The sequence below is a fragment of the Anser anser genome (assembly GCF_964211835.1).
Source record: "Anser anser genome assembly, chromosome: 15".
Taxonomy (NCBI): Eukaryota; Metazoa; Chordata; class Aves; order Anseriformes; family Anatidae; genus Anser; species Anser anser.
Window position 1 is genome coordinate 3,091,714 of NC_139736.1, and position 26,880 is coordinate 3,118,593.

Sequence of the window (26,880 nt, forward strand, 5' to 3'; positions counted from 1 at the left end):
GCGCCCGAGGGGCGATGGGGTCGGGGTGCTGGGGGCAGCCCCGGTGCTGCGAGCCCAAAGCGGCCCTGTGAGCCCGAGGTGGCCACGGGCACAAAGTGGCCGCACGAGCCCAAAGTGGCCATATGAGCCCAAAGTGGCCGCACGAGCCCGATGTGGCCATGAGCCCGATGTGGCCACACGAGCCCAAAGTGGCCATACAAACCCGATGCAGCCACACGAGCCCGATGCAGCACCATGAGCCCGAAGCGGCCACGCGAGCCCGAAGCGGCCACGCGAGCCCAACGTGGCCACTCGAGCCCGGCTGTCCGGCCGCCCAGCTCCCGCCGTGGCGGGTCCGGCTTGTTTCCCGTCTCGTCCTTGCGGTTTCCCCCCCGGCCCCGTGCCGGGGAAGGAGAGCGTCCCAGCGACTCGGGCAGCACCACGTGGCCCCGCCGGCGGATCCCGGCGGACCGACATGATGTAATCGCGGGCCCCGCGCCGTGATGCAGGATCACTCCACTCCGGCCGCCGCGCTTATTGGCTGCGTGGCGCTGGTTCTACAGGCGGGGTTTTTCCTTACCCCGCACAACCGAGCTTACCCCCCGGGGAGCCCCACCCCGCGTGGCAGCCCTCCGCCACCGAACCCACCAGGCCTGGGCCCCCCGGACCCTTGCCCACCGCCCCGCGGATGCCGCGTGGTCGCCCCCCCCCACGCCACGGGGTCCCTGGGGAGCGCGGCCCCTCTGGTTTTGGGGGAGGCGTGCGACGGGAAGGGGCCCTGCGAAATCTGGCTTGGCATGGAAATAAAGCCGTTTGGGTGGGTTTGGGGGTTGTTGGTTGTCCCCGTCCCCCCCCCTCCGTGTCTCGCGGTGGGTTATTAAGGGCGTGCGACCCTCGCGTTCGCGCTCAGCTGCCTCATGGGACACGGCATGTCCGCCCCCCCAGTGACCCTAATAAAATAGGGGGGGGGGGGGGGAAGAGCGTGCAGCCCCCCTGAGCCGCCCCATGGCAAGTTAGGGGGCTCCTGGAGGCGGGTTCAGCAGCCTCTGCTGCCGCTGAGACACCCGAGCAGCTCCGGCCAGAGCGGGGCTGGGCTGAGCCCCCACGGCTCCACCGCCGCCATGGGGTGCCCCACGCAGGGCTTCCCGCTTTGCACAGGGGTGCACGGGGGGGGGGGGGGGAAGAGGATTTCAGGGTGCAGCCAGCTTTAATTAATTATTGGGCAGCCTCCGTCCCGCTTGGCAGAGCAGGCAAACTTTGGAGGGGCTGCTGGCGCAGTTGGTTTCGTTTTCCCAGGTTATTCCTGGTGCTGAGACAAAACACTCGGGGCTCCCCCAAAATCCCAGCGCCCCCCCTCTCTGAGCACCCAAGGAGCCTCCGGCTGCGCTGTGTCCCTCCAAGCTCCCCTGGGTGCACGATGCCGGGGTATTTGGTGCCCAGATATTTATTTATTTGGTGCCCGGGTATTTATTTATTTGGTGCCCATGTACTTGGTGCCCATGTATTGATTTGGTGCCTGGGTATTTATTTGGCGCCCAGCTACTTGGTGCCCAGGGATTTATTTTTTTGGTGCCTGGCCGTCTGGTGCCCAGGTATTGATTCGGAGCCCAGGTATTGATTTATTTGATGCCCAGATATTTATTTGGTTCCCAAGTACTGGGTGCCCAGGTACTTGGTGCCCAGGGATTGATTGATCTGGTGCCCAAGTATTTATTTATTTGGCACCCAGATATTGATTGATTTGGTGCCCAGATATTGATTTATTTGGTGCCCAGGTATTTGGTGCCCAGGTATTGATTGATTTGGTGCCCAGGTATTGATCGATTTGGTGCCCAGCTATTGATTTATTTAATGCCCAGGTATTGATTTGGTTCCCAAGCATTGGGTGCCCAGGCACTTGGTGCCCAGGGATTGATTCGGTGCCCAGCTTTTTGGTGCCCAGGTATTGATTTATTTGATGCCCAGATATTTATTTGGTGCCCAAGCACTGGGTGCCCGGGAACTTGGTGCCCAGGTACTGATGGATTTGGTGCCCAGGTACCGATGGATTCGGTGCCCAGGTACCGATGGATTCGGTGCCCAGGTACTGATGGATTTGGTGCCCAGGTACTGATGGATTCGGTGCCCAAGTACTGATGGATTCGGTGCCCAGGTACTGATGGATTCGGTGCCCAGGTACTGATGGATTCGGTGCCCAAGTACTGATGGATTTGGTGCCCAGGTACTGATGGATTCGGTGCCCAGGTACTGATGGATTCGGTGCCCAGGTACTGATTCGGTGCCCAGGAACTCGCTGCCCAGGACCCCGCTCCGGGGTACCCGGTGCCACCGGGCAGAGGCGGGCACCCCGCGGTGTGTGTGTGTGTGGGGGGGGCGTCCCGGGGTGGAGGGGGCGCCGCTGCCGGAGCCGTTCCCGGGGCCGTTCCCGGGGCCGTTCCCGGGGCCGCCCCTCGTCCCGCCCCCCCCCGGTGGCTCCCGCCCCGCCCGGCCGCAGGTCCGGGCTCGGCGCGGCTCCGGCGCTCATGGTGCGAGCGGCCGCGGCCGGGCGGCGCCGCCGGTGCTGAGCTGCGGGATGAGCGCCCTCGCCTTCGACGACGGGAGCCTGGACGGGCTGGCCCCGGCCCTGGGGCTGCCCGGGGGCAGCGACATCGACACGGCGCTGCTCAGCGACATCGACGGTGCGGGGGGGCCGGGGGCACCGCGATGGGGATGGGGGGGGGGGGGGAACCGGGACCGGGGGGGGAGTGGGGGAACCGGGATGGGGGGGGGGGGGAACCGGGATTGAGGGGTGGGCACGGGGATGGGGGGGCGTGGGGGCACCGGGATGGGGGATATGGGGGCACCGGGAGGGGGGACGGCTGGGACCGGGAGGGGGGGACGGCTGGGACCGGGGCTGCGCGCTCGGTGCGCGGCCGGGGCTCGGTGCAATACCGGGAAGCCACGCGTGGCCGTGGGGGGGTGCAATGCCCGGGGCTCGGTGCAATACCGGGGGCTCGGTGCAATACCGGGAAGCCACGCGTGGCCGTGGGGGTGCAACGCCGGGGCTCGGTGCAATACCGGGGGCTCGGTGCAATACCGGGAAGCCACGCGTGGCCGTGGGGGGTGCAATACCCGGTGCTCGGTGCAATGCCCGGGGCTCGGTGCAATGCCCGGGGCTCGGTGCACCGCCGGGAAGCCACGCGTGGCCGTGGGGGTGCAACGCCGGGGCTCGGTGCAATACCGGAGAAGGGGGGGAGCGGGCTCGGTGCGACACCGGGGGCTCGGTGCGACGCCGGAGAACCGTAGCACAGCCCGGGGGGGGCCGCTCTCGGTGCCGGGGGGGGGGAATTTGGGGCTTTTGGGGCTCGGAGTCGCTGCAGGGCTGAGTCGTCCTGGGGGGGCCGTGCCCGGCCCGGGGGGTTCGGGTACCGGTTGTCCCCTCCCCGTCCCGGGGGGGTCGGTGCCGGTGCCGGGGCAGCCCCGGCGCCCCCCCCCGCAGCCTTGTGCCGCCGCCAGCCCCGCCCCGCGGTAGCGTCACCGCCGGGGTTACTCCCGGTCGTTCCTCCTGGCTTCCCGGGGCGGGGGGGGGCAGGGAAGGGTGGAAGGGGGGGGGGGAGAAGCGGCCCCGGGGCTCTGCGGAGCATCCCCGGGCCCGGAGCCCTCGGTACCGGGTCCTCTTGGTGGGGGAGGGCTGTGGGGTGGGGATTGTGCCAGCGGGACCCGCTCCCCAGCGCCGAGCTGTACCTGACCCCGTAAGTGTTCCCGTAACCGTACCCGTTCCCATAACCGGTCCCACACCCATACACGTTCCCATTCCCGTTCCCATAACTGTACCCAGAACCGTTCCCGTTCCCATAACCGTTCCCATACCCATACCCATTCCCATACTCCTACCCCTACCCATAACTGTACCCGTACCCATACCCCTACCCATTCCCATACCTGGGCACGTTCCTGTACCCGTTCCCATTCCCATTCCCATGCCTGTACCCCTACCCCTACCCCTACCCACACCCTTACCCGTCCCCGTTCCCACACCCGTCCCCATGCCCAGCACGCAGCCAGCCCAGCCCCAGCACCGAACAGGTTCCCCGGCTGGCAGCACGTGGCGCCCGTCCCGGCTGAGCTCGCCGAGCGTCGGGGCCCCGAGGCAGCCCCGGCACAGACCGGCCGAGCCGGTGGAGCACGCGGCGGGGTGGGGAGAGGGCGTGGGGCCGCCCGAGCCCCCCGGCGCCCCGCGGCGCCCACGGGACGCTCTGGGAGGTCGGTGCCGGGAGCCCCTTCTCCGGGGCCGTCGCAGTGTCCCCGTGCTGGCGCCGAACCCAACCAGGTGACCTTTAACCGGGTGGCAGCACCGGGGGAAGCGGTGCGTCCTGCCGCCCGGCTCCCCGCGAGGACCTTGGCTGCGGGGTGTCGTGCCCCAGAGCCGCGCTGGCGTCCCCTCTGCCCTCCTTGGCCCCGCACCAGGGCTGACACGGTGTGCCGGGTCACCAGCGGGCAGCCACCGCCCGTGACACCCCGTTTTGTTTGGCCACGATCCCCAGGAAGCCGTGGGGAGCAGAGGAACAGGGGTGTGGGGTGAAGGTGTCCCCCTGGGGGTGTTCCCCTGGCCCCGCATACCCCATGGAGAGGGGCTGGGTGCGCTGGTGGTATTTATGGGAGGGCTTTCTAGAGATTTTTGGTAAAGGGCTGTTATAAATGTATATGGTCCTGGGGGCTCTGTGCGGCCCTCCTGCCTTGCCCTGACACCCCACGTGGGGGGCTGTCCCCCTGCTGAGGGGCTCTGGGGGCCCTGTGGGGCTGCCCCCAGCCGTGCGTGGGGCTGGGGAAGGGGGAAGCCAAAAGGGTTTTGCAACGCCCCTCTGCAGCGTGGCCATCTGCCCCACCTCCTGCCCCCCTGTGGGTTTGTTGTGGTCCCCACGTGGCCACGGGTCCCTGCGGCCACCCTGGGGGTCCTCTGGCGGTCAGGGACACGGGTGCTCTGCGCCCACCAGGACCCACGGGTGCGCAGCCCTGCCTCACACGCTCCCCCAAAACAATGGGGTGGGGGCAGAGCCCCAGGGCTGGGGCAGCTGCCTGTAGGGTGCCGCGGGATGCAAACCCCTGGTGGGTGCTGGAGGCTGCGTATTGGGGTGGGAGGGGAGAGCCCCCCCTCTGCACCACGGGGGAGCCTTGGGGGTCTCTTGAGCTGGGGGGTCTGAGGCTTAGAGCCCCCTGCAAAGACCCCCAGTGCAAATAGGGGCGCTGACTTCTTACAGGGGGCTGGAGCTGTGCAAAGCAGACCCCTCACCCTGCGGGGCATCTCCTCCGTCCCCCGAAGCAGGCACGGGGATGCTGGGGCGCAGGGGGGTGCGAGGGGGCGCCCCGCGTGCCGGGGACGGATGCAGGGGGGCACGCGGCGAAGGAGTTAAGGGCGGCTGACCCCGAGTAACCGCGGCGGGTGCCGGCAGGGTGCCCGCGAGTTACCCGCCGGGCTCACCTTGGCGAGGCCGCGGGGCTGTCTGGGGGCGGCCGGCGGGCGCGCGGGCGGCGATTGGCGGAGTCGGCATCACCCCATCGCCGGCCCCGCTCCAGGCCTGGCGCGGGCGGCAAGCAGGGAGGGCCCCGCGGGGAGAGGAGGCGAGAAAATGGCTTGAAAATATCCCAGCCGCCTCGGCACGAGGCTGAGGGGAGGCCTCGGCCTCCGCCTGGAGACCCCCCCGGCTGCGCCCACCCCGCCGGCCGCGCGGCTGGAAGGTACCCCCGGCCTCGTCCTCCCCGCGGCCCCGGAGGGCTTCGCCGCGGCCCCTTCCCGCCGCGTGGGGTGCCCCCGGGGTGTGGGGCGCCTCGGTGGGGGCGTCCTGGGGTCTGGGGGTGCCTCGGTGGGACCCCCCCCCCCACCCCATGGGTCATCCCGGTGGTGGCAGCTTTGGGGCGCCTCGGTGCGTTCAGCTGGGGGTGCCCAAGTGGGGGCACCCCGCTGCGGGCATTGTGGGGTGTGGTGATGTGGGGGTGCTGGGGCACGGCAGTGGGGGTGTCCCGGGTCTGTGCCCCCCGGTGAGGGGGGCAGACCCCCGAGATCAGTGCCGCTTAACCCTGCGCTTGCCGTGCCGCTCTGCTGGGGGGGAGAGCGGGGTGCACACGCTTGGCACTGGGGTGGGGGGCTCCGGGATGCGGCACCTCCCTGTCCCCACCCGAACCTGCTCCCTCCCCCCGATACGGGGGCTGCTGTGGGGGCTGTCGGGGTTTCTGGTGTATGGGAAATGAATGAGGTGGTCTGCGCCCACCCCGAACTGGGAAACAGGCTGAGATCAGCCTCGCTGCCCCCAGGCTGGGCTGGAAACCTCTGAGCCGGGGGGGGCACACCCCAGCCCCGCCATGTGGGTGCCGTGCCTCAGTTTCCCCACTGTCAGAGCGCCCGGGGGGAGCAGGGCATGGCGCTTCCCTGGGAATTTCTCTCTGGAGAGAGCCCCTGGCTGTGGGGATCCCTCCCCAAAGCACTGGGCAGGGCTGAGCGCTGTGGGGCTGGGGACCCCCCCAGGGGCTTTGGGGACCCCTCGCAAGGTCCGGGACCACCGCTGACGGGGCGCGGGGGGGGCTGTTTTGCAGACATGCTCCAGCTGATCAACGCGCCAGACAATGACTTCTCGGGGCTGTTTGACTCTCCCTTCGGTGCCCCCGACAGCACCGTGCCCCCGGGGCTCCCACCCGCCCCGAGCACCCTCGGCACCTACCTGGGGCCCAGCAAGCCGCCCCCCGCCGCCCCCCCGGGCAATGTGTACCCGGGGCCCCCGGGGCTGGCAGCCTTCACCCCGCAGCCCCCTGCCCCTCTCCTGCCTGCCCCCGGCCCCCCAACAGCCCCGGGGGTGAAGGAGGAGCCGTCGGCCGTGCCCAGCAGCCAGCCCCAGCCCGGCGTGATGCTGGCCCCCCCCAGCTTCGTCCCTGCGTCCCCCGGCCAGTTCAGCCCCCAGCCCTTGGTGGGTTTCCAGAACCAGCACGGCTTCCCCGGTGAGGATTTGGGGGTGCATGGTGGGGGGGTGTTATAGGGAGGAGGGGGGTCAGGGCTGCCTGATTCTGGGCAGGGGGCTCGGTGAGGGGGGTTCTGGCTGGGAGCTGGAGGGGGGTGCCCCCCAGTGAGGCTGTGGTGCTGGGGGGGGGGTCCCGTAACGCCTCCCTCTGCTCCATGCCCAGCCGTGCAGCCCGGGGGGGCCGGGCAGAGCCCCCTGCCCACCCCACAGCCGGTCCAGCCCGTGGCGACGCTGCCCGGCCCCGTGCAGAGCGTGGCACCCCAGCAGCTCCTGGCCCCCGGGCCCCCCCCTGCCGCCACCACCGCCACCCCCCAGCCCGTCTCGCCCCAGATCCAGCCGGTGCCGGTAAGCCCAGAACCGAGGGTTGCGCACGTGGGGGTGGGGGTGGGTTGGGGGGTCTGGTGGCACCCCAGCCCCTCTGACCACCCCCCCACACACCCCCCCAGGTGCTGCTGCAGCCCCATTTCATCAAGGCCGACTCCCTGCTGCTCACGGCCGTCAAGACGGACGCCGGCAGCGCCAAGACCTCCGGCATCGCCTCCCTGGCCACCAGCGCCGGCGGCACTGCGGCCCCGCTGCAGGTGCCGGTAGGTGCCCCCGCGGGGGGCTGCGGGGTGGGCTGGGGACGCTCGGGGACCCCCCCCGCCGATGCCTCCCTGCCTCCCCGCAGGCGCTGGTGAGCGGAGGGACCATCCTGGCCACGGTGCCGCTGGTGGTGGACGCCGAGAAGCTGCCCATCAACCGGCTGGCGCCCAGCGGGAAACCGGCGCTGGTGCAGAGCAAGGGGGAGAAGCGGACGGCGCACAACGCCATCGAGAAGCGCTACCGCTCCTCCATCAACGACAAGATCGTGGAGCTCAAGGACCTGGTGGTGGGCACCGAGGCCAAGGTGGGAGCCGGGCCGGGGCCGGGGCCGGGGCTGGGGTGGGGAGGGGGCTGCTTGCAGCGGGGCTGAGCCCCCCCTTGCCCTCCGTCAGCTCAACAAGTCGGCGATCCTGAGGAAGGCCATCGAGTACATCCGCTTCCTGCAGCAGAGCAACCAGAAGCTGAAGCAGGAGAACCTCAGCCTGAAGATGGCCGTGCAGAAGAGCAGTGAGTGCCGCAGGGTGGGCAGGTTCTGGCTGGGGTCCTTCCCCCCCCACCCACCCCCCACCCCAACCTGTCTCAGCCCTGCCCCGCTCCCCGCAGAGTCCCTCAAGGACCTGGTGGCCTCCTGCAGCAGCGGGGGGGCCAAGGCGGAGGCCCCCATGGAGGTGGTGAAGGCGGAGGTGATGGAGATGCTGACGCCGCCGCCCTCGGACGTGGGCTCGCCCTCCCGCGGCAGCCCCCTCTCGCTCAGCGGGGGCAGCAGCAACAGCAGCAGCGACTCGGAGCCCGACAGCCCCTTCTGCGACCACGGCAAGGTGCGGGGCTGTGCCGGGGATGGGGGTCCCCAGGGTCCAGGAGCCAAGCGAGAGGGATGCTGGCGTGGGAGCCCGGCCCTTCTCCCTTAGGGTGCTGCTTGCCCGATGTGGGGCTGGAGGGAGGGACTCAGGGGATGCAACGCCCTTGTTATGGACCCTGTGTGTGTGCCCCGTACCCCATATCCATGCCCTGTGCCCTGTGCGTGTGCCTCATCATCATGCTGCGTGCCCATGCCCTGTATAATCCATGCCATGCCCATGTCCATACCCATACCCCACGCCTATGACCTGTTATCCATACCCCATACTCCATGCCCACGCTTCTGCCCCATCGCCATGCCCCGTGTCCATATATCTGTGCCCGTATCCACGGCCTGAACCCCATGCTCTGTCCCCCATTCCCTGTGCCCCGTGCTCTGTCCCCCTGTGCCCCATTCCCGAGGCTGACGGAGGCTCTGCCCACGCAGGTGAAGCAGGAGCGCCCGCTGCCCTCGCCCGGCAGCCAGGGCATGCTGGACCGCTCCCGCATGGCCCTCTGCGCCTTCGTCTTCCTCTGCCTCTCCTTCAACCCCCTGGCCTCCCTGCTGCGGGGCTCCAGCGCCCCGGCCCCCGTGGGGAGCCCGGGCACTGCGGGTCCTGGCAGGAGCATCATGGCCGAGTCCGGCACCGCGGGTAAGTGCTGGCACGGGGTGGAGGCCGTTGCGATGGAGGCTGTTGGGTTAGGGGTGGGGTGGATGCTGTGGCCGGGGTAAAGGCTTTGGATGGAGGCCGTTGGGGTGGGCTGGAGGTTGTTGGGGTGCAAGGTGTTGGGTTGGGGGTGAAGGCCATTGGGATGGAGGCCGCTGGGGTGGGCACCATGGGGGTGGAGGCCGCTGGAGTGGGCACCATTGGGATGGAGGCTGCTGGGGTGGACACCGTTGGGATGGAGGCTGCTGGGGTGGGCACCATGGGGGTGGAGGCCGCTGGGTTGTGCACCATGGGGGTGGAGGCCGCTGGGGTGGGCCCCACGGGGGTGGAGGCCGCTGACCGCCGTCCCCGCGCGCAGAGGAGCCGTGGGGGTGGTCGCAGTGGCTGTGGCCCACGCTGGTGTTCTGGGGGCTGAACGCGGCGCTGGTGCTGGGGGCGGTGGTGCGGCTCTTCGTCTGCGGGGAGCCCGTCACCCCCCCGCACTCCGAGTCCTCCGTCCTCTTCTGGCGCCACCGCCGCCAGGCCGACCTCGACCTCGAACGGGTAAGCCCCGCCCACTGCCCCAAGCCCCGCCCACTGCCCCAAGCCCCGCCCACTGCCCCAAGCCCCGCCCACCACGGCCACACCCACCATGGCCCTGCCCCCCAGTGCCCCCAGCCCTCTCCCCCAGCCCTGTCTCCTCCCACTCCCTGGATTGCCCCGCCCACTTTCCCAATGCCCCGCCCACTCCGTTGCTATTAGCCACGCCCACCCGCCTTGGCCCCACCCCCCACACCCGGTATGGCCCCGCCCACCCACGTGGCCCCGCCCACTTCAGCCCACCCACCTGCCCTCGTCGCCCACCTGCTCTGACCACGCCCCCACCTCCTGACCACGCCCCTTTCCCCGACCCCTCCCACCTCCCCTGACCCCGCCCACGTCCTCATTGGCCCCGCCCCTCGTTAGCCCCGCCCCCACCCTCCTTGGCCACGCCCCCCGCAGCTCCCCCAGCCCCCTCTCCTCGAGGCTCCACTCACCACGCCCCCCCAAAACTTGGCCACGCCCCCAAAACTTGGCCACGCCCCTAAAACTTGGCCACGCCCCCAAACCTGACCCCGCCCCCAAATCCTGGCCCCGCCCCCAGCCCCGCCCCTCTCCCTGGCCCCGCCCTCCCCGTGCTGATGCCCCTTTGGGGGGGGGTCCCCGCAGGGCGACTTCGCGCAGGGGGCTCAGCACCTGCGCACGGCGCTGGGGGCTCTGGGCCGCCCGCTGCCGGCCTCCCACGGGGACCTGGCGTGCAGCCTCCTCTGGACCCTGCTGCGCCACCTCCTGCAGCGCCTCTGGGTGGGCCGCTGGCTGGCCGCCCGCGCCGGGGGGCTGCGCCCGGACCCCCCGCCCCGCGCCCACGTCCGCCAGAGCGCCCGCGACGCCGCCATGGCGTACCACCGCCTGCACCAGCTGCACCTCGCCGGTAGGCGCCGCGACACGGGGATGGGTCTTGGGGGTGGGGAGGGCACGGAGGGTTTTTTTTTTGGGGGGAGGGGGGAGGGGGTGTCACGCAGCCACCCGCTGACACCTCCCCGCCCGGCGGGGGTCCCCGCAGGGAAGCAGGCTGGGGGGCACCTGCTGGCCATCAACCTGGCGCTCAGCGCCGTCAACCTGGCGGAGTGCGCCGGCGATGCCGTGTCCGTGGCCGCCCTGGCTGAGATCTACGTGGCGGCCGCCCTGCGGGTCAAGGCCAGCCTGCACCGCTGCTTCCACTTCTTGGCTGTGAGTTGGGGGGGACCAAGGGGTGGGGGACGGCCCCATTTGCCTTCGGGGGGCTTGGTGGGGTGCCCGGTGGTGTGTCCGTCCCCACCTGTGCCGTGGGACCCGGTGGCTCGATGTGGCCGCCCGTCCCCCCCCCCGCTGCGGGGCTTGGTGTCGGGACCCCCTCTGTCCCCCGCCCCAATGTTGTGCTCTCCCCGCAGCGCCCCTTCCTCTGCAGCGCCCGGCGCGTGGCCCTGTCCCACGGCGGGGCCGTGCCCCCGGCCATGCAGTGGCTCTGCCACCCCTTGGGCCACCGCTTCTTCGTGGACGGCGACTGGGCCGTCAAGGGCGTCCCGAGGGAGACCATCTACAGCTCCGCCGGCAACCCAGGTACCCCCTCAACCCCCATCCCGTACCCCCCCAGCCATTTCGGGGCTGCGGGCGGGCTGGGGGCTGACGACCCCTCTCGTCCCGCAGTGGACCCGCTGGCGCAGGTGACCCAGCTCTTCCGCGAGCACCTCCTGGAGAAGGCGCTGTGCTGCGTGGCCATGCCCGAGCCCGGCCGCCCCGCGGCGCAGGGAGAGGGGTGAGTACCGGGTTGGGCACCCCTTCCCTCTGCTCACCGGGGTCCAGCCCCGCTCAGCTCCCCTCTGCTGTCCCACCAGCCGCTTCTCGGACGCGCTGGAGTACCTCCAGCTGCTCAACGGCTGCTCCGACGCCAGCGGCGCGCCCGGCCCCGCGCCCTCCATCAGCTGCGGCTTGGCGGCGGTGACAGGTGAGGCCGGCGTCCCCCGGGGTGCTGCGTGGGGGGGGGGGGCAGCGGGGCCGTGGGCTGGCGGACGCCCCGCTCCCGTGTCCCTTTCTGCCCCGCAGGCACCGACCCCGTGTCCAAGTGGTGGGCGTCCGTCATCGGCGCCGTTATTCACTGGCTGCAGGGAGACGAGGAGGGGGCCGAGCGCCTCTACCCGCTGGTGGAGACCATGCCCCGGGTGCTGCAGGGCTCTGAGTGAGTGCTGGGGGTGCGGGGTGCCAGCTCTTCCCCCGTGTCCCCTTCTTTTTGGGGTCGCTGCAGCCCCCGCGCCTGCTGGAGGGGGCTCGGCCGTGCCCAGCGAGGGGTGCGCGGTCACCGTGCCCGCCGTCCCCACGCAGGAAGCCCCTGCCCCGCGCCGCGCTGCACTCCTTCAAGGCCGTCCGGGCCATGCTGAGCAAGCAGGACGGGAGCCAGGCCAGCCTGAACCACTGCGAGAAGGCCAGCAGCTGCCTGCGGGAGAGCCTGGAGCTCAGCAGCCCCCCCAAGTGCACCATCGACAAGGTGAGGCTGGGGGGGCCGGAGGGGCTCTGGGAGCGGGTTTTTTTTTTGGGGGGGGGGGGGGGGGGGGTTGCCGATATGCAGGAGGCGTCCCCGGCCCTCGCGGGGGTGCATTGTAGTTGCATTGCATGTGTCAGACTGGGAGTGCAATGCCCCTGCCATGCAGCCCGGCGGGGGTCCCGCGCAGCGCCGCCCGCCCACGGGGGGGAGGGAGGGGGGTGTCGGGGTGCGCCCCGTCCGTCTGTCCCGCTCACTGCCCCCCCCGCTCCCCCTTGTGTCCCCGTCCCCCCCCCCCTCCATCCCCCTGCAGGCGGTGCAGCTCCTGCTGTGCGACCTGCTCCTCGTCACCCGCACCAACCTGTGGCAGCAGCAGATGAGCGCCAGCCAGCAGCTCCGCGGCGCCTACCAGGCATCCGCCCTGGAGCTCCGCGGCTTCCAGCAGGACCTCAGCAGCCTGCGGCGCCTGGCGCAGACCCTCCGGCCCGCCATGCGCAGGGTGAGACCCCCCCCCACCCCTTCCGGCCTCAGATAGCCCCGTGGGGACGTGCACGGTGCACCCCCAACCCTCCCCATCCTCCTCCTCCTCCTCCTCCTCCTCCCAGGTGTTCCTGCACGAAGCCACCGCCAGGCTGATGGCTCGCGCCAGCCCCACGCGGACCCACCAGCTGCTGGACCGCAGCCTGCGGAGGAGAGGGGTGCAGGGCAGCAAAACAGGTGGGTGAAGGCGTTGGGGAGCACCCCCCCCCCCTGTGCTGGGTACCCCATGGGGACACCCCGCTGCTCGCCACCGCCGTGTTTAGGGGGCATAGCACGGATAAGGGGAGCTTCTCCCCCAGTATTTTGGTGCTGGCGTCCGCGCCGGGGTGCCCAAATAGCCTCGTAGCGGATCCGGAGAACCCAGGGGCCGGTGAGGGACCGATGGCCGCTCTGTCCCCGCAGCCGGCGAGCCCGAGAGCCACCCCACACCGCGGGAGCACGCCGAGGCCCTGCTGCTCGCCTGCTGCTACCTGCCCCCCAGCTTCCTCTCGGCCCCCGGGCAGCGCGTGGGGATGCTGGCCGAGGCCGCGCGCACGCTGGAGAAGCTGGGCGACCGCCGCACGCTGCACGACTGCCAGCAGATGATCATCAAGCTGGGCAGCGGCACCACGGTCACCTCGGGATAGCGGGGGGACGGGGTGCCTGGGGGGGGGGGTTACGGGGGGGGACGGGGTCACCCCAAAGCCCTCGCCCCGGGTAGGAGACCCCGCTGCAGGACGGGCTCAGGGTTTGGAGGCGTCGGGGAGGAGGAGCGGCAGGGTGCCGTCCTTCGTCACCGTCCCCGGTGGGTGCTCCCCGCGTGTCCCCAGGACGTGGGGACATCTAGTGACACTGTCACAGTATTGCATGGCACTGGGGGTGCTCGGCCACCCTCCTCCCGCTGCCCGCCACCCCCTCCCCACCCCCCGCAGCACCCTGGCACGGGGCTGGGGCCCGTCCTCGCCCCCCTTCCCCTGCGCGTCCCTGCCCGTCCCCCCCCTCCATGGTCCCCAAGCCCCGGGGGGGACACCCCGGCATTGTCCCCATCAGGGGAGGGCAGGAGGGGTTGCCCCGTGGTGGCAGCTATGGTGGCACCGTCTGTCTCCCAGGTGGTGCCCGTGGTAGGAAAGAGGGCCCCCCCCCCCCCAGTCCCTCCCCAGCACTGACCAGTCCCCCCCAGTTTGGAGCTGCTGCAGCCGGTGCCAAGCACCAGCTCTGAGCGCTTTTGGAGAAGGGGAGGCTCCCCCGGGGTGGGGGGGCTGGTGGGTGCCCCCAGTCCCCTCGCTGCTCGCACCTTGTACATAGCCCCCCCCCCCGCCACACCCCAGCACCTCCCCCCCCCCCCCCCCCTTCGCCTCGCCTTTTTAAACGGTATTTTCATAGTTGGAGAGTTTTGTACAGACAATTAAAGCTGATTATTTATACCGCTGTGTGCTGGACTGGGGGCGTGGGGTCTGATAGTGCATTGGGGGGGGGCAATCCGAGCCGGGCTGGGGCAAAAAGCCCCCCCCGGGTGGGTGGGCAGCCTGCGGGGTCTCGCTTTCCTTGCACAGGATGGGGTGGGGGACAAAGGGGACAGGGATGGGGCCATCCCAAACCCACCCTTCCTCCCCTAACATGCATGGGGAGCACCGGAGCTGCTCCCCCCCAATACCCCAAGGTCCCCCCCCCAAACCCCAACCCCACAGCGAGACCTTTGGACCGGGGGGGGGGGGGGCACCTGGGGACAGAGGGACGCTCGGCCGGGCGCCCGCGGAGAAACACAGGCCACGAGCAGGGCGCCACGTACTTCCAAAACAATCGTTGTATCTTTATTGACGCTCTGAATGCAATGACCTGTTTTTTTACTCTTAAGGAAAATAAACATCTTTTAGAAACAGCTTGTTACACACAATCTTCAGTGTGAAGCAATATACTAATAAGAACACTAGTCTTAACATTTACAGTCTTCATATATATTATATATATGTATATGTATACATATATATACACTATATAATGAGGCAATATATAATACACACGGTTTACCATTTTACAGTCATATGTACAAGATGTCACTAAAAATAGCCAGATTTCAGGCAACACTGCCAGGGACACGGACCATTTTTTTTTTTAATTTCTTTTGTAATTCATTATTTTTATTATTCTCTTTTCTCCCTTTTTTTTTTTTTTTTAATGTGTGTTTTTCGCTCCCGTGTCCGAGGCAGGCTGCCGAAACGACAGACATTTCTTGGCCAGCAAACCTTGAGGGTGAGGGCTGGGTGTGGGATGGAGGTGGGGGGGCGCGACAGCCGGCCGGGACATGGGGCTGGGGGGTGTGGGGTCAGCGCTGCCCCCTTCCCGTGGGATGCTCGGCGCTGGGGGCAGCTCACGCTTCCCTTTTAGGACGGGGATTTGGGGTTAAGCCGCCCTGGGCAGCCTCCTGAAGCAGCCCGGAGGAGAAGCAAAGTGGAGGAAGCCGGCGGCGAGGGGCAAGCCAGCGCCACGCGGAAGGAAGCGAGGGTCTCCTCCGTCCCTCCCCGCGGCGTCCCACGTCCCTGCGGGGTGGGCTGGGGCAGCCGAATCGCTGCCCACCCCAGTGGGGACCGGTGCTGCCGAGCGGGAGCTGCTGCTGGGCTGTTTGCACCCACCTGCACCCGGCTGAAAAAAATCTGGGTTTGCACCCAGAGCCTCGGGGTTTGCACCCAGGACCACAGGGCTTGCTCCCAGAGCAATGGGGCTTGCACCAGAGCCATGGGGTTTGCACCCAGAGCCTTGGGGTTTGCTCCCAGAGCCTTGGGGTTTGCTCCCAGAGCAATGGGGTTTGCACCCAGAGCTATGGGGTTTGCTCCCAGAGCCTTGGGGTTTGCTCCCAGAGCCTCGGGGTTTGCACCAGAGCAATGGGGTTTGCTCCCAAAGCCATGGGATTTGCTCCCAGAGCCTTGGGGTTTGCTCCCAGAGCAACGGGGTTTGCTCCCAAAGCCATGGGGTTTGCTCCCAGAGCCATGGGGTTTGCACCCAGAGCTATAGGACTTGCACCCAGAGCTTTGGGGTTTGAGCCCAAGCGCAGGGAGCAAAGCCCGTCCCCAGCAAGCAGAGCAGCCGAGGTCTCGGCGAGGCAGAGCAGAAGGAGGGTGGCCTTTCGGGGACCTGGCGGCCCCAACCCAGCAGCGCCAGCACCCCGCGGGGCAGGAGGAGGGCGGAATCGGGGCTGGGGCAGCCCCGGTGGGGACACGGCCGCTGGCGCAGGGCTGGCACAGCGCTGTCCCCGTCCTGGGGAAGCCGTGCCCGGCAGGGTGGGGAGAGGGCAGGCAGGAGATGGAAGAACGAAACGGAAAAAGCAAAGTGGTGTTTCAAACAGCAGGCCGTTGTTGTTTTCTTTTCTTTTCTTTTTTTTTTTGGTCTTTTTTCTTTTTTTTTTCCTTTTTTTTTTTTCCTTTTTTTTTTTTTTCTTTTCTCCGTCGCGCACATATATACAGACAGACACCATGAGGTTTGCTGAAGGCAACATCTCAGATCAGATCAGTGTGAGATACGGAGACCCGGGACCCACGCAGGGTCCGGCGGCCCCGAAGTAAGACAACATCGCCGGGACCCCCTCGTACACGGCCCCCCCCCGCCCCCTCCCCACCACCCCACACCCCCCCCCCCAACCCCATCCCACCCCTGTGCAGCTCACGTAGTCCTGGAGCAGTCTCTGTGTTCGCCATACGGATGTCACCGGGGCCGGTGACCCCGCCACGCCACCCCGGGGGGGCTCCGTGCCCCCTGCCCCGCTCTTCCACCCCGGGGGCTCTGCCCGCCCGAGGGGGTGCCCCGGGGAGAGAGGCGGGGGGCGGTCGGCAGCGCTGTGCCCGCCTCGGGGGCCACGCTCCTCCGGTGGCCCCCGACGGCTCCGTGCTGGGGACGGTGGCGCTGCCACCCCCCGCGGGTCCCTCGCTGGTGGCGGGGGCCGTTGCGCCTCCCGCGCCGCTACACGGGCTGCCTCTGCGGGGACAAGGGGACAGGGGGTTAATGGGGCTGGGGGGGGGGACACACGGCACATGGCGGGGGACGTGTCCGTCTTGTCCCCAGGCTGGCGGGGATGTCCCCATCGGGATGCAGCCCTGCTCCCCCCCTCTGCAAAAAACACTGAGCCCGGAGGACGAGCTTTTAGCACAGGTTTTAAATTGTCACCCCCCCCAAAGCTCAGGGTTAAGGGCAAGCGGATAAAATCCCATAAAAACCAGTCTGGGGGGGTGCAGCCCCTGTATCGAGGGTCCCATGGGGGTCCTGCTGTCCCCAAGGAAGCGAGGACCCCGTGATGCCCCGTGGGGCTGTGCCAGGGAGCGGGGCATCCCCGTGGGTGGGGACACGGCATGAAAGCTGCTCTGCCTTCCCCAGGGGCTGCGAAACGTCTGGGGGTGCACCGAGGGCTCCGGGCTTACCTTATGTTTGGGACATCGCAGAGAGAAGCTCTCTTCGGTTAGCAAGCAACCTGCGAGGAGAGAAGGCCCTGTCAGGGGGCTGCCAGCTGTCCCCGAGGAGCAGCAGGGACGCAGCCCCCTCCTCGCCACCGTCCAGAGGAGCCGCACCATTTGCACGAAGTTTTTGGTTGAGACCGGCCAAATTCGGGACGCACACACCACGCAGCAGCACATCGCCATCCGCCACGGGGAGCCACCAGCCCACCCTGGCCCCGATTTCAGCCGGGTCAGAGGGAGCTGGCGGGGTCCCCACGCCCCTGTCCCCGCTGCAGGGCTCACCTGTGTCGATGGCACACGCGTAGTGGTAGGTGTGGGGACACCCCTTCTGGCAGCAGCCCACCGTGGCTCCCGCTTGCTGGCAGCTCGAGCACTTCTTTACACGCAGCCGGGAATTTGGAGCGGGCAGGGAGAGAGGCAGAGAGACAGAGAGACCTCGTCAGAGCCCAGCGCCAAGGTGAGAAGCCCCGAAGGCACCGGCGTCCTTGCTGCTGCCCCGAGTTGCACCCTGGCAGCATCCTCCCTCCGGCACCCATTCACCGCAGCCCGTCCCACGCCATCAGCCGCAGCCACCCCCTTTTTGGGTGGAAAATACTGAAAGCAGAGACAGGGCAGGAGGTGTGGAGGTGAAGGGACGTGACCGTGCCATGGCTCGGGGGCAGCGGGAGCAGAAGACCCTGGTGGTCCCCGCTCCTGCCCCGTCCCTGTTGCTGGCACAGGCAGGGAGGGTGGCAGCCCGAGGACAGCCATGCCATGGGGACGATGGATTGGGTTTGTCCAGCCCCATATCTGGCAACGAGGGGCGTGCTGGAGGTCCCTGCCCAGCCTCTGCAGGGCACAAAGACCCCATGTCCCCGTGGCAGTGTCCCAGCAGCGTCCTCCCTATTTTGCTCTCCCAGTGTCCCCATGCTCCTCGCGGGCTGGACAAGGAGCAGGGCAGGGCTGTGTCCGACCCTCTTGGAGCCACCGCACGGCATGACAGCATAAAACCATTTTAAGGCTAAAAGGGAAGATTTTAGGCGTTATCAGGGAGGCAGCAGCACAAATCTCCTGGGAAGCAGCTGGGTTCATCACATCCGAACACCAGCCCCAGTCTCCCAGGATGACTTGTAATGCCCGGCAGCTTGCTGACCAGCCCTATTAATTTTGCCCCCCTGCAGCCATGTATCCTGGGGGATTCCCCTGCTCCCGGGCAGTAACACACCCTTACCCCTCGGTTTGCTATGTGTGCGGGTCAGGGTGCTGGGGCTGTGGTGCTGGGGGCTTCCCATGGTGCTGGTGACCGCATTGCACAGTGCGCTGCCGGTGGGGTATGGCTGGGAATAGGGCCCCGGCCAAAGGAGCAGCCGTGGGAATGGCTTTCAGCCCTACAAGAACACGATGGGGGAGGCTGCTCCTGCTTATTCCTGCCTCTGCTGTTGTCTGGGGACGCCCCGAGCCCTGCAGCCAGCTCCGAGCAGGGAGCGCTCGGCACAGCGACCCGCTGTGTAAAGGGCCCTGGGGCTCGTCTGCCTCGGCCTTCCTAACTGGGCCACCTCCGAGCCCATGGGGAGAGCCCAAGCGCCTCCAGCAAAGAGCTTGGCAGGGCTGAGCCCCAGGCCCTGCTGGGACCGGGAGGACAGGCGCGGGGCATGCGGGCAGCACCCGGCTCCAGGACCAGCCCGACTCTGCTTGGCGGGCCGGCTGCCAGCAGCACGCGGGGCTGGCTCGGCCGCCACCACCTTGGGGTGGGCCGAAAGCCGCGCCACGGCCTCCATTTGCTCCGGCCATGCCACACGGTGCTGCTCACAGAGCGGGAGCACTGCGTGACCCGTTTGGAGGCGCTGACACCTTCCATCCCCTCTGTTCCCCCTCACGGCCTCTCCTCTACGGGTGGGAGGGCTCACCCCGCCACCCCGGGGTGCCGTGCCGGGCGGGCGGCCGAGCTCTTACCACGTCGGCAGCCGCCTTGACGGCCTCCTGCAGCCCGTAGAGCTTCCCCGCCACCAGGAAAACCCCAGCGGTCCATATGGCACAGGCCTCGTGCAGCCAGTGCTCCTGCGTGTCGCCCGCCGGCTCCTGCGGCGGGGACTCGGCTTTGTTACATTCGTGCCTCCGGGGCTTTTCGGCCGCCTCCTCGCCCTCTGTCCTCTCGTCACAGCAGTAGCAGCTCTGCAGCCTGCGAAACATGCCCCGGGGGCTGGAGCGGAGCGAGCTCTGCTTGGCGGCCTCGGCGGCACCCTCCGGCCTCGGCGGCTTGCCGCCGGCCGCCCAGCTGCTCTCCGTCCCTTTTGGCCCGCGCTCCGCCGCGCCGGCCTCCTCGCCCTCCACCCGCGCCTTCTCCTTCAGCCGCGACTTCTTCTTGGGCAGGCAGTCCTCGGGGTAGTAGGGCCCGCACAGGTCCCCCAGGTCCTTGTAGTTGGCGGGGTTTCGGCACAGGCAGCAGACCAGGCAGGCGGCGCTCAGCGCCTTCGACACCACGGGCCCCAGGTGCATGGTGGACGAGGCCGGCAGGGCCGCCCGCGGCCGCGGCGCCGTGCCGGCGGGCCCCCGCTGCAGCCGGGCCTCGTCGCCGGGCGAGTTGACGACGGTGCAGGCGGTGGTGAACTCGCCGCGCCGCTCCACGCGGACGTAGGGCGCGAAGGGGGGGGCCCGGCTGTCGGCCCGCAGCCGCTTGCAGGAGATGTACTTGAGGCGGATCTCGGGCTCGGCGGGGTGCAGCAGCGGCGCTTGCTGGGCTTGCCGCCGCCGCTTGCCCCGGCTCTTGCACCGCGACGGCACCGCCTTGGCCTTGCCGTGGGCCAGACGCTTCCGCTGCCGCTTGGAGTAGCCGTTGTAGTTGGCGTGGTTGGCCCGCGGCTTCGGCCCTCGCGCCGGCCCGCCCGCCGCACGTCCCTCGGGGCCCTCGCCGCCCCCCGCCTCCTTCTCCTCGCTCTTTGGTTTCTTGCCCTCCCGCGGCGCCTCGTCCCCGCCACCTGGCCCGGACACCCGCTCGCGGGGTGGCAGCGGCAGCGCGGGGCCCAGGGGCGCCTTGGCCATGCCCAGCGCTGCCGCTTTGCCCTTGCGGTTCCTCTTCTTGGGCAGCAGCGCCATGTTCTTGGCCACCACCGCCGAGCCGGGCTGTGCCACCATGGCCGGCACACAGGTCTCACCCTGGAAGCCGTCGGCGGAGAGTTTCTTCCCGCTCCCCGGCTTCCCCTTCAGCGCTCTGCCGTGGGGGTTTCGGCAGAACTGCTCGGCTGACGGTGCTGTGGGTGCTTTCTGTGCCGCCGCCGGTTTGGGCAACCGCACGTCGCCCACCGCCGGGGCCACGCCGCCGTGCTTCACCGCCCGCTCCCGGTCTGCCCCCGCTGGGCTCAGGGAGGTGCCGTAAGTGGCCGCTGCCGTCGCTGCCGCCGCTGCCGCCGCTGCCGTGGCTGCCGGCTTGCAGGCGAACTTCTTCAGGTTGGGCGAGGTGATCTTCTGCACGATGGCCTCCAGCTTGAGGCCGCGGCCCTTGCGGGGAGGCAGCACTTTGGTCTTGGTGGCCTCCTGGAAGGCCGCCCGGGAGGTGATCTTGATGCAGACGTCGGGGGCCTCCTTTGGCAGGGGGGGTTTCGGGACGGCTTCACCGGGGCTCTTGGGGGGCAGCTTAGCTTTCACCTTCTTGGCCACAGGCATCTTCTTGAAGAGGCTGGGGGGACCCTCGGGCTTCTCCTCCTTCATGCCGCCGCTGTTGCTCCGCAGAACCAGGTTCCTCTTCTTGGCGGGGATGGGGGAGATGAAGGTGGACTTCCTCTTCAGCGAGTGCAGGGGCCGCTCGGACATCTTGCCGCCCACTCCCGGCCCCGCTTTGGGCAGCTTCATCCGGGCGCCCACCTTGCCCTCCTTGTGGGGACTGCCCGGGGGGGCCAGCTTGAAGGCGGGCGGGAGGTGGTTGTTGGAGATGAGCTTTTTGGGTGCCTTGCAGTTCTTCAGCCGCACATCTGCTGCCCGCTTGCCCCGCCGCCTCTTGGTGTAGAAAACCTCCTGCGTCTTCGTCCGGGAGCGCAGGATCATCGACCGCTGGTCCCTCTCCCCCACATCCACCGCATCCCCCTCCGGCGGCGTCGGCCCCGCTGCCTCCTCGGCCGGCACCAAGCTGGGCACCAGGAGGGTGGCATCGCCGCCGGCGTTTTGGACCACTTTAGGGGCTGGCCGGCCGCTGCGCTTCCTGGCTTTGAAAGCCACCCGCTGCTTCACCCCACAGGCCGGCTTCTTCCCCAGCTTCTCCTGGTGCACCGGCACCTTCAGCCCCTCCAGCGGGGCCGGGGTGCGGGGCTCGGCGAGGGCGGTGAAGGAGCGGGTGCACATGCGTGCTGGCAAGCCCTCCGCTGCAAACCTGGGCATCTGGCTGTGGGCGTTCTTGCTCGGCATCTCCACCTGCCCGTCCAGCCTGATGCACGCCACCGGCAGCTCATCGAAGGGGCTCTGCACCACGCTGCCGGCACTGTCCCCCTCCGGCAGCCGGCAGTGGACCCTCTTGTTGCGGAGGCTCTTGCCCCGTGAGACAGGCTCCATCTTCCCCAGCACGGTTTCGGGCACCAGCTGCTGCTTCAAGGGTTCGGAGTCTGCCACCTCCGGGTGAGGCTTCTCCCCTCCGTCACTCTCCTCGGGCTGGATGTGGGGCAGGGAGGACTTGAACCAGCTCTTCACCTTGGTCTCCGTGCCCACCGCAGGTCCCAGCAGGATGACGGACTGGCCGGAGAGGCGTGCCGAGGGCGCTGAGCCCTCCTTCTCCACCGTGCTGACGGTCTCCTCGGCGGACACGGGCACCTCGCTGGCGGACAGCACGGCGGGCATCTCCGGGGGCTTGGGCGGCGAGGCGTCGTAGGGCACCGACTTCTGCTCCGCGCCCGCCAGCTCGCAGAGCGAGGAGTACTCCTCCGCCTCCAGGTCCGACTCCTTCAGCTCCGGCGACGAGATCATGGGGATCTCGCCAAAGTCCCCGGCCGAGCAGCAGTGCCGGGTGTCCTGCAGCCACCTCTCGCTGTCTGCCTTCGTGGCCTCGTCGTAGGTCAGCGTCTCCTCCTCTTCTTCCTCCATCGCCTGCTGGGCAAAGTCCCGGGCCGACTCGCTCTTGGCCGGCTGCTCGCCGTCGCACAGATCCAAGCCGCAGGCATTTTTTTTCTCCTTGCAGGACCCCACCATTTTGCTGGGGAACAAGCCCTTGGGGAGGTCGGAGGCTTGCAGGCCCGACCCCAGCTCCTTCCACCTGAGGCACGCCTCACCCAGGCTCTCCTCCGGCCACTCGAAGTGCTCCATGGCGTTATCAGAGTCCACTGAGTTGGCCGTGGTGTTCGAGTAGCAGCTGAAGCTGGAGGCCCCCGCACTGGAAGTTGCAGCTGGGATGCTGGGCTTGGAATTGAACGCCAGCGGGGCCGCATCCTTGAGTGAGTCCTTGGTCTCGGTGGCCGCAAACTCCACCTGGGGACCCTCGTACACCTCCTCACCAAAGTCCTTCCCCACGCTGCCCCCCGAAGCCTTGTCCAGCTTGAGGGGCTCGGTGAGGGTGCTGGAGTCGCCCTGGCTGGGCCACGCGCCCTTCACCATGGAGTCCAGGCACGGCCGGTGGTTCTCCAGCTGGAAGGGGGACTTGGTGGCCTCCTTGCTCAACAGGGGCGAGTTGGCCCAGGCTTTGTCCCCCTTCTCGCTGATGGCGTCCTGCAGGACGATGATCTCGGAGGCCAGCTCCTCCTGGGACAGCGCGCTGAGGAGCAGCCGGGGACAGTCCCGCTCGTTGGTCACGTACTTGGTGAAGGTCTCCAGGGGCAGGCTGGCGTGGATGCTCTGGAAGGAATCGTCCGATTTGGTGGACATGTCGTCCGGGGAGGTCACGGAGCAGGTGGACACAGACTCGGGCTTCGCCTTGGAGTTGCTGTTGACGCGGGCAGGGCTGCGGTTCTGGTTGCAGTACAGGAAGCTCCTCTCCAGCTGGTCCTCCGAGCCGCTGAGATAGTCGGCGTCCTGCGTCTCGGCGTGGACGGACTGCGGGGTGCTGAGCGGGTCGGACAGGGGCGTCCCGACCTGCTCAGCGGAGTACGTGCTGCTCTCGGGACTGCAGTGCTGCCCTTTGAGCTGCTCGGGGGTCCTTGCCGGGGTCTTGATGCCTTTTTTCTGGGGCACGGCCGATTTGGAGAGCAGCAGCTGCTGGACGGTGTTGGAGATGTTCTCCACCTGGGAGGTGAGCGCCGTCAGGCTCTGCAGGCTCAGGTCCGACAGCAGGTTTTCGGGCAGCTTCTCCTTCGGCAGGTTCTTGCAGTTCCCGGACTGAGCATCCGGGCTCGTCCCGTCGGTGGGAGAGGGGTTTAGCAGCGGCATGAAATGGCTGTGGTCGGCGATGCCGGCCGGGAAGGCGCCGGCGCTCAGCGGCTGCTGGCTGTACTGGAAGTTCTCCAGGTTGGGCATCAGCGGGGACGGCGTGGAGCTGTAGGACGGCGACCGGCCGACGGAGCGTGCCGGCGAGTGGCTGGCGCTGGGGCTGAAGGTCTGGTAGTACTGCTCCGGCGTCCGGACGGGCGGCGCGTCGCCCTGGCAGTAGGTCTGCCCCGGCTGGTTGTAATGCTGGTACTTGGCCAGGTTTTGGTAGTGGAGGGTCTCCGGGGCGTGATGCCTCCCCTGCAAGGGCTGAGGCTGGGGCTGGGGAGGCTGCGGGGGCTGCGGCGGCGGCGGGGGCTGCGGGGGCTGCGGCGGCGGCTGCGGGGGCTGCTCGTAGCCGATGCGGTTGGGCTGGTAGCCGTGCAGGTTGGGCACGCGGGGGCCGGGGGCCAGGCTGGCGGCGCTGCCCAGGGGCCGCTCCAGCGGCGGCTGCCCCGAGGGCGCCGTGCAGCTCTTGTAGGAGTGCGCCGGCTGGCTGCCCCCCGGCACCGAGGAGTAGGTGGAGGAGGCGGGGAAGGACTGCGAGTGCTGCCCGAAATGGGGGCTCTGCGGGAAGGGCATGGGCGAGGAGACGTCGTTGGGCAGCTTCTGCCGCTGCAGCTTGGGGTAGGGGAGCGCGGGCGGCTGCTGCTGCTGCTGCTGCTGGAAGTGAGTCCGGAAGGGCAGCGGGGTCGCCGCCGCCGGCTCGTGGTAGGGCCGCCCGCCCGCCGGCGCCGCCGTCTTCTTCATCAGGCTGTCCTCATACTTGGCCACGCCGCCGGGCAGCGCTTGCGGCTGGCCGCCCCACGCCTGCAGGCTCTCGTCCCCCGAATAGCGGGCCGGGTAGGGGCTGTTCTCCTGCACGGCGTAATTGGAAAAGGCCGGCCTGCCTTGCAGCTGCTGCCCCGCTAATTGCTTGTTTCCCCGGTGGTATTTCTCCACGGCGCTGTTCTCGTAGCCCGAGTACGGCAGTTGCTGCTGACTGTAGTACTCCTTCGCCACCAGCCTCTGCCGCTCGCAGTTCGGCCCTGCCTGACTTTGATGCCTGTAATTCTCCAGGCGTGATGTATCTTGTGAAGTCGGCTGGTAGCTCTGCTGGTTGCCATGGAAACCACACCTTTCTCGAAAGGACTGCATGGCGCGGGCTTGTTATCTGCGAAGAGAGAGAGGCGAGAATTCAAATGAAGCACCGCCGCCGCGGCGGGCCGGGGAGCACGGCCGCGCGCGCAGGGGGCTGCGCCGCGGGCACCGCGGGCATCGCCTCGCCTGCCGGGGCAGCGCCTCGCTGGCGCTGCGTCACCTCGCGTGGCCCTGGATCGCGGCACCCGGCGCCGCATCGCCTCGCCTCGCATCGCCCTGCATCGCATCGCCCTGCGTCGCATCGCCCTGCACTCGCCTCGCCTTGCATCGCCCTGCACTCGCCTCGCCTCGCATCGCCCTGCGTTGCCTCACCTTGCATCGCATCGCTTTGCGTCATGTCTCATCGCCTTGCATTGCATCGCCCCGCATCGCCTCGCCTCGCCTTGCAGCGTTTTGCATCGCCCTGCATTGCCTTGCCTTGCACTGCTTCGCGTTGCCCTGAATCACGGTGCCTTGCCTCGCACCGCTTTGTATCGCCCTGCAACGCACTGCATTGCTCTGCTTTGCGTCACCTTACATCTCCTCGCCTTGCCTCGCACGTCTTTGCGTCGCATCTCATCGCCTCGCCTTGCACCGCCCTGCGTCGCCTCGCCTTGCCTTGCATCGCTTTGCATCACACCTCATCACCTCGCACTGCATCGCTGTGCGTCGCCTCGCCTCGCCTTGCATTGTTTTGCATCACCCTGCATCGCGTGGCCTTGCCTTGCACCACTTTGCAGTGCCCTGCGTTGCCTTGCCTTGCCTTGCATCGCCCTGCACCGCCTCACCTAGCATTGCGTCACCCTGCACCGCATCTCGTCACCTCGCATCGCATCGCCCTGCATCGCAGCAGCTGGCTTTGCACCACTTCACATCGCCCTGCATCGCATCGCACCGTGTCGCCTCACATCACATCGCTTGGCGTTGCAGCGCCTCGCCTTGCATCGCCCCGCGTCGGCTCCCAGCGTGTCGCCCTGCATCGCATCGCCCTGCATCGCATCGCATCGCCCTGCATCGCATCGCCCCATGCTGCATTGCCCCATGCTGCATCGCCCTGCCCTGCAGCACCACGCCTGAGAGCTGGGGGACATCTGGGGGCCTGCTGCCTCCTCTCGCCCTGCAGTGTGCCCTGCCGGTGCTGGCGGCAGCCTCTCCCATCCCTGCCACCTGCCTCAGGTTGCAGGGTGATCCCCCCACCGCCCTGCCTGGCCCGCAGCGTGCAATGACCCCACCACCCTGTGCTGGGGTCCCCCAGTGCAGCGTTTCATGCACCCGCTGCTCCCCGCTCTGGAAATCACTTAACCCCTCCTTGCGTGCCCTCCCTGGGGACGCCAGGATCCTGCGAGCCCCTCCAAACACCCTGCTTATTGCCATTATTTGTAATTATTGGGATAATTACTGGAGGCAGCAGCGCGGAGGGACAGAAACGCAGGCTCTGCTGCAAAAAAAGTCATTTCAACTTCCTGGGTCTGCCCGTCTGTGCCTGCTGCCGCCTCCCACAGCCCCCCCGCCCCCCCGTCCCCAGCCAATAACCCCTGCATCGGTGCGATACCATCTGGAAGCTGTCTGCTCCTGCCAGCAGACGTCTATTAGCCGAGCGCCTCGGCACAGTCGTCATTAAATGTCCCCATTTCCTCTCCCTGCTCGCGTTCGGTGCGGGGAAGCACCTGGGTCACCGGTTTGATCTCGGAGGCAGCGGAGCAGCTTGCGGGGCGAGCGGGGACCCCCTGCGCTAACGAAGGGCTGGGTGGCGGTGGGGACGCATCCTGCCCGTCCCCAGCGGGTCGGAGACGCGGGGTCCCCCCCTTCTGCAGCCCCCAGGGACTTCCCTGACGCCGCTCCCTCGGCCGTGCCGCAGCGGTGACCCCGGCGCAGCCCACGTCGTCGCCTCCGCCTTCATTAAGGCGATGAGTTTAACGAGGGGAGGCCGCCGGCTCCTAACGCACAGCACCCAGCACCTGCCGGCAGAGCTGCCGGCACGCGGTGCTGAGCTCCCCAAAGCGCCGCGCGCCCGAAACGTGCGAAAGCTGGCGTGGCTCCGGCCGGCCCCTTTGTCCGCAGCTCCTGCGCACCCGCACGGATCGCATCCATCGCTGCTTTTATTAGTCCCGGCCTGGCCCCATTTCCTGCGGGGCATCCCGTGGATACCGTTCACATTTCAGCGCCTTTTCGGGGGTTCTGCACACAGGCGGGCATTTATTTATTTAAGTACTGCCGGCGGCAGCAGCAAGGCTCTCAGGGATGCCCTGCCTCTCACCCCGCCGATGCTGCAGCACCCCCAGCACCCATGGAGCATGGCTCGGTGCTGCCCACACCAGCCCAGCACCGCAAAACCACGGTGCCGTGCCCACATTCCC

General features: G+C 68.4%; 2 protein-coding genes across 10 annotated transcripts in view; one reads left to right on the top strand and one right to left on the bottom strand.

Moving 5' to 3' along the window:
- Positions 1 to 2,440: 2,440 nt before the first annotated feature.
- Positions 2,441 to 14,030, top strand: SREBF1 (sterol regulatory element binding transcription factor 1). 3 transcript variants are annotated; one of them, XM_083799572.1, is made up of 19 exons: positions 2,441 to 2,657; positions 6,547 to 6,945; positions 7,129 to 7,310; positions 7,412 to 7,546; positions 7,636 to 7,854; positions 7,943 to 8,057; positions 8,154 to 8,368; positions 8,836 to 9,040; positions 9,414 to 9,598; positions 10,244 to 10,505; positions 10,638 to 10,804; positions 11,005 to 11,173; positions 11,261 to 11,369; positions 11,449 to 11,558; positions 11,657 to 11,789; positions 11,933 to 12,095; positions 12,403 to 12,588; positions 12,695 to 12,806; positions 13,032 to 14,030. In XM_083799572.1, exons 1-19 carry the CDS (start codon positions 2,552 to 2,554, stop codon positions 13,253 to 13,255), a joined length of 3,396 nt encoding a protein of 1,131 aa, XP_083655698.1. In that variant the 5' UTR covers positions 2,441 to 2,551; the 3' UTR covers positions 13,256 to 14,030. The 3 variants fall into 3 exon arrangements, with proteins under 3 accessions (XP_083655698.1, XP_083655696.1, XP_083655697.1); XM_083799570.1 differs by having other exon boundaries at positions 2,442 to 2,657; positions 7,412 to 7,552; XM_083799571.1 differs by lacking the exon at positions 2,441 to 2,657 and adding an exon at positions 5,517 to 5,694 and having other exon boundaries at positions 7,412 to 7,552.
- Positions 14,031 to 14,397: 367 nt separating this feature from the next.
- Positions 14,398 to 26,880, bottom strand: part of RAI1 (retinoic acid induced 1) — a 75,145-nt gene continuing 62,662 nt past the window's right edge. For all 7 annotated transcript variants that reach the window (XM_083799569.1, XM_083799565.1, XM_083799568.1 and 4 more), the window contains 4 exons: positions 18,983 to 24,557; positions 17,333 to 17,426; positions 17,015 to 17,064; positions 14,398 to 16,574 (listed from right to left, as the gene is read on the bottom strand). In XM_083799569.1, the coding sequence (XP_083655695.1) occupies positions 16,560 to 16,574; positions 17,015 to 17,064; positions 17,333 to 17,426; positions 18,983 to 24,541 (5,718 nt within the window). In that variant the 5' untranslated portion in view covers positions 24,542 to 24,557 and the 3' untranslated portion in view covers positions 14,398 to 16,559. The remainder of the gene's footprint in view (positions 16,575 to 17,014; positions 17,065 to 17,332; positions 17,427 to 18,982; positions 24,558 to 26,880) is intronic.

Coding starts and splice junctions, on each gene's coding strand:
- SREBF1 (XM_083799570.1), top strand. CDS start 2,552: ATGAGCGCCCTCGCCTTCGACGACGGGAGCCTGGACGGGCTGGCCCCG. Junction 10,805..11,004: donor GCTGCTTCCACTTCTTGGCT/GTGAGTTGGGGG, acceptor CTCTCCCCGCAG/CGCCCCTTCCTCTGCAGCGC. Junction 11,370..11,448: donor CCCGCGGCGCAGGGAGAGGG/GTGAGTACCGGG, acceptor CTGTCCCACCAG/CCGCTTCTCGGACGCGCTGG.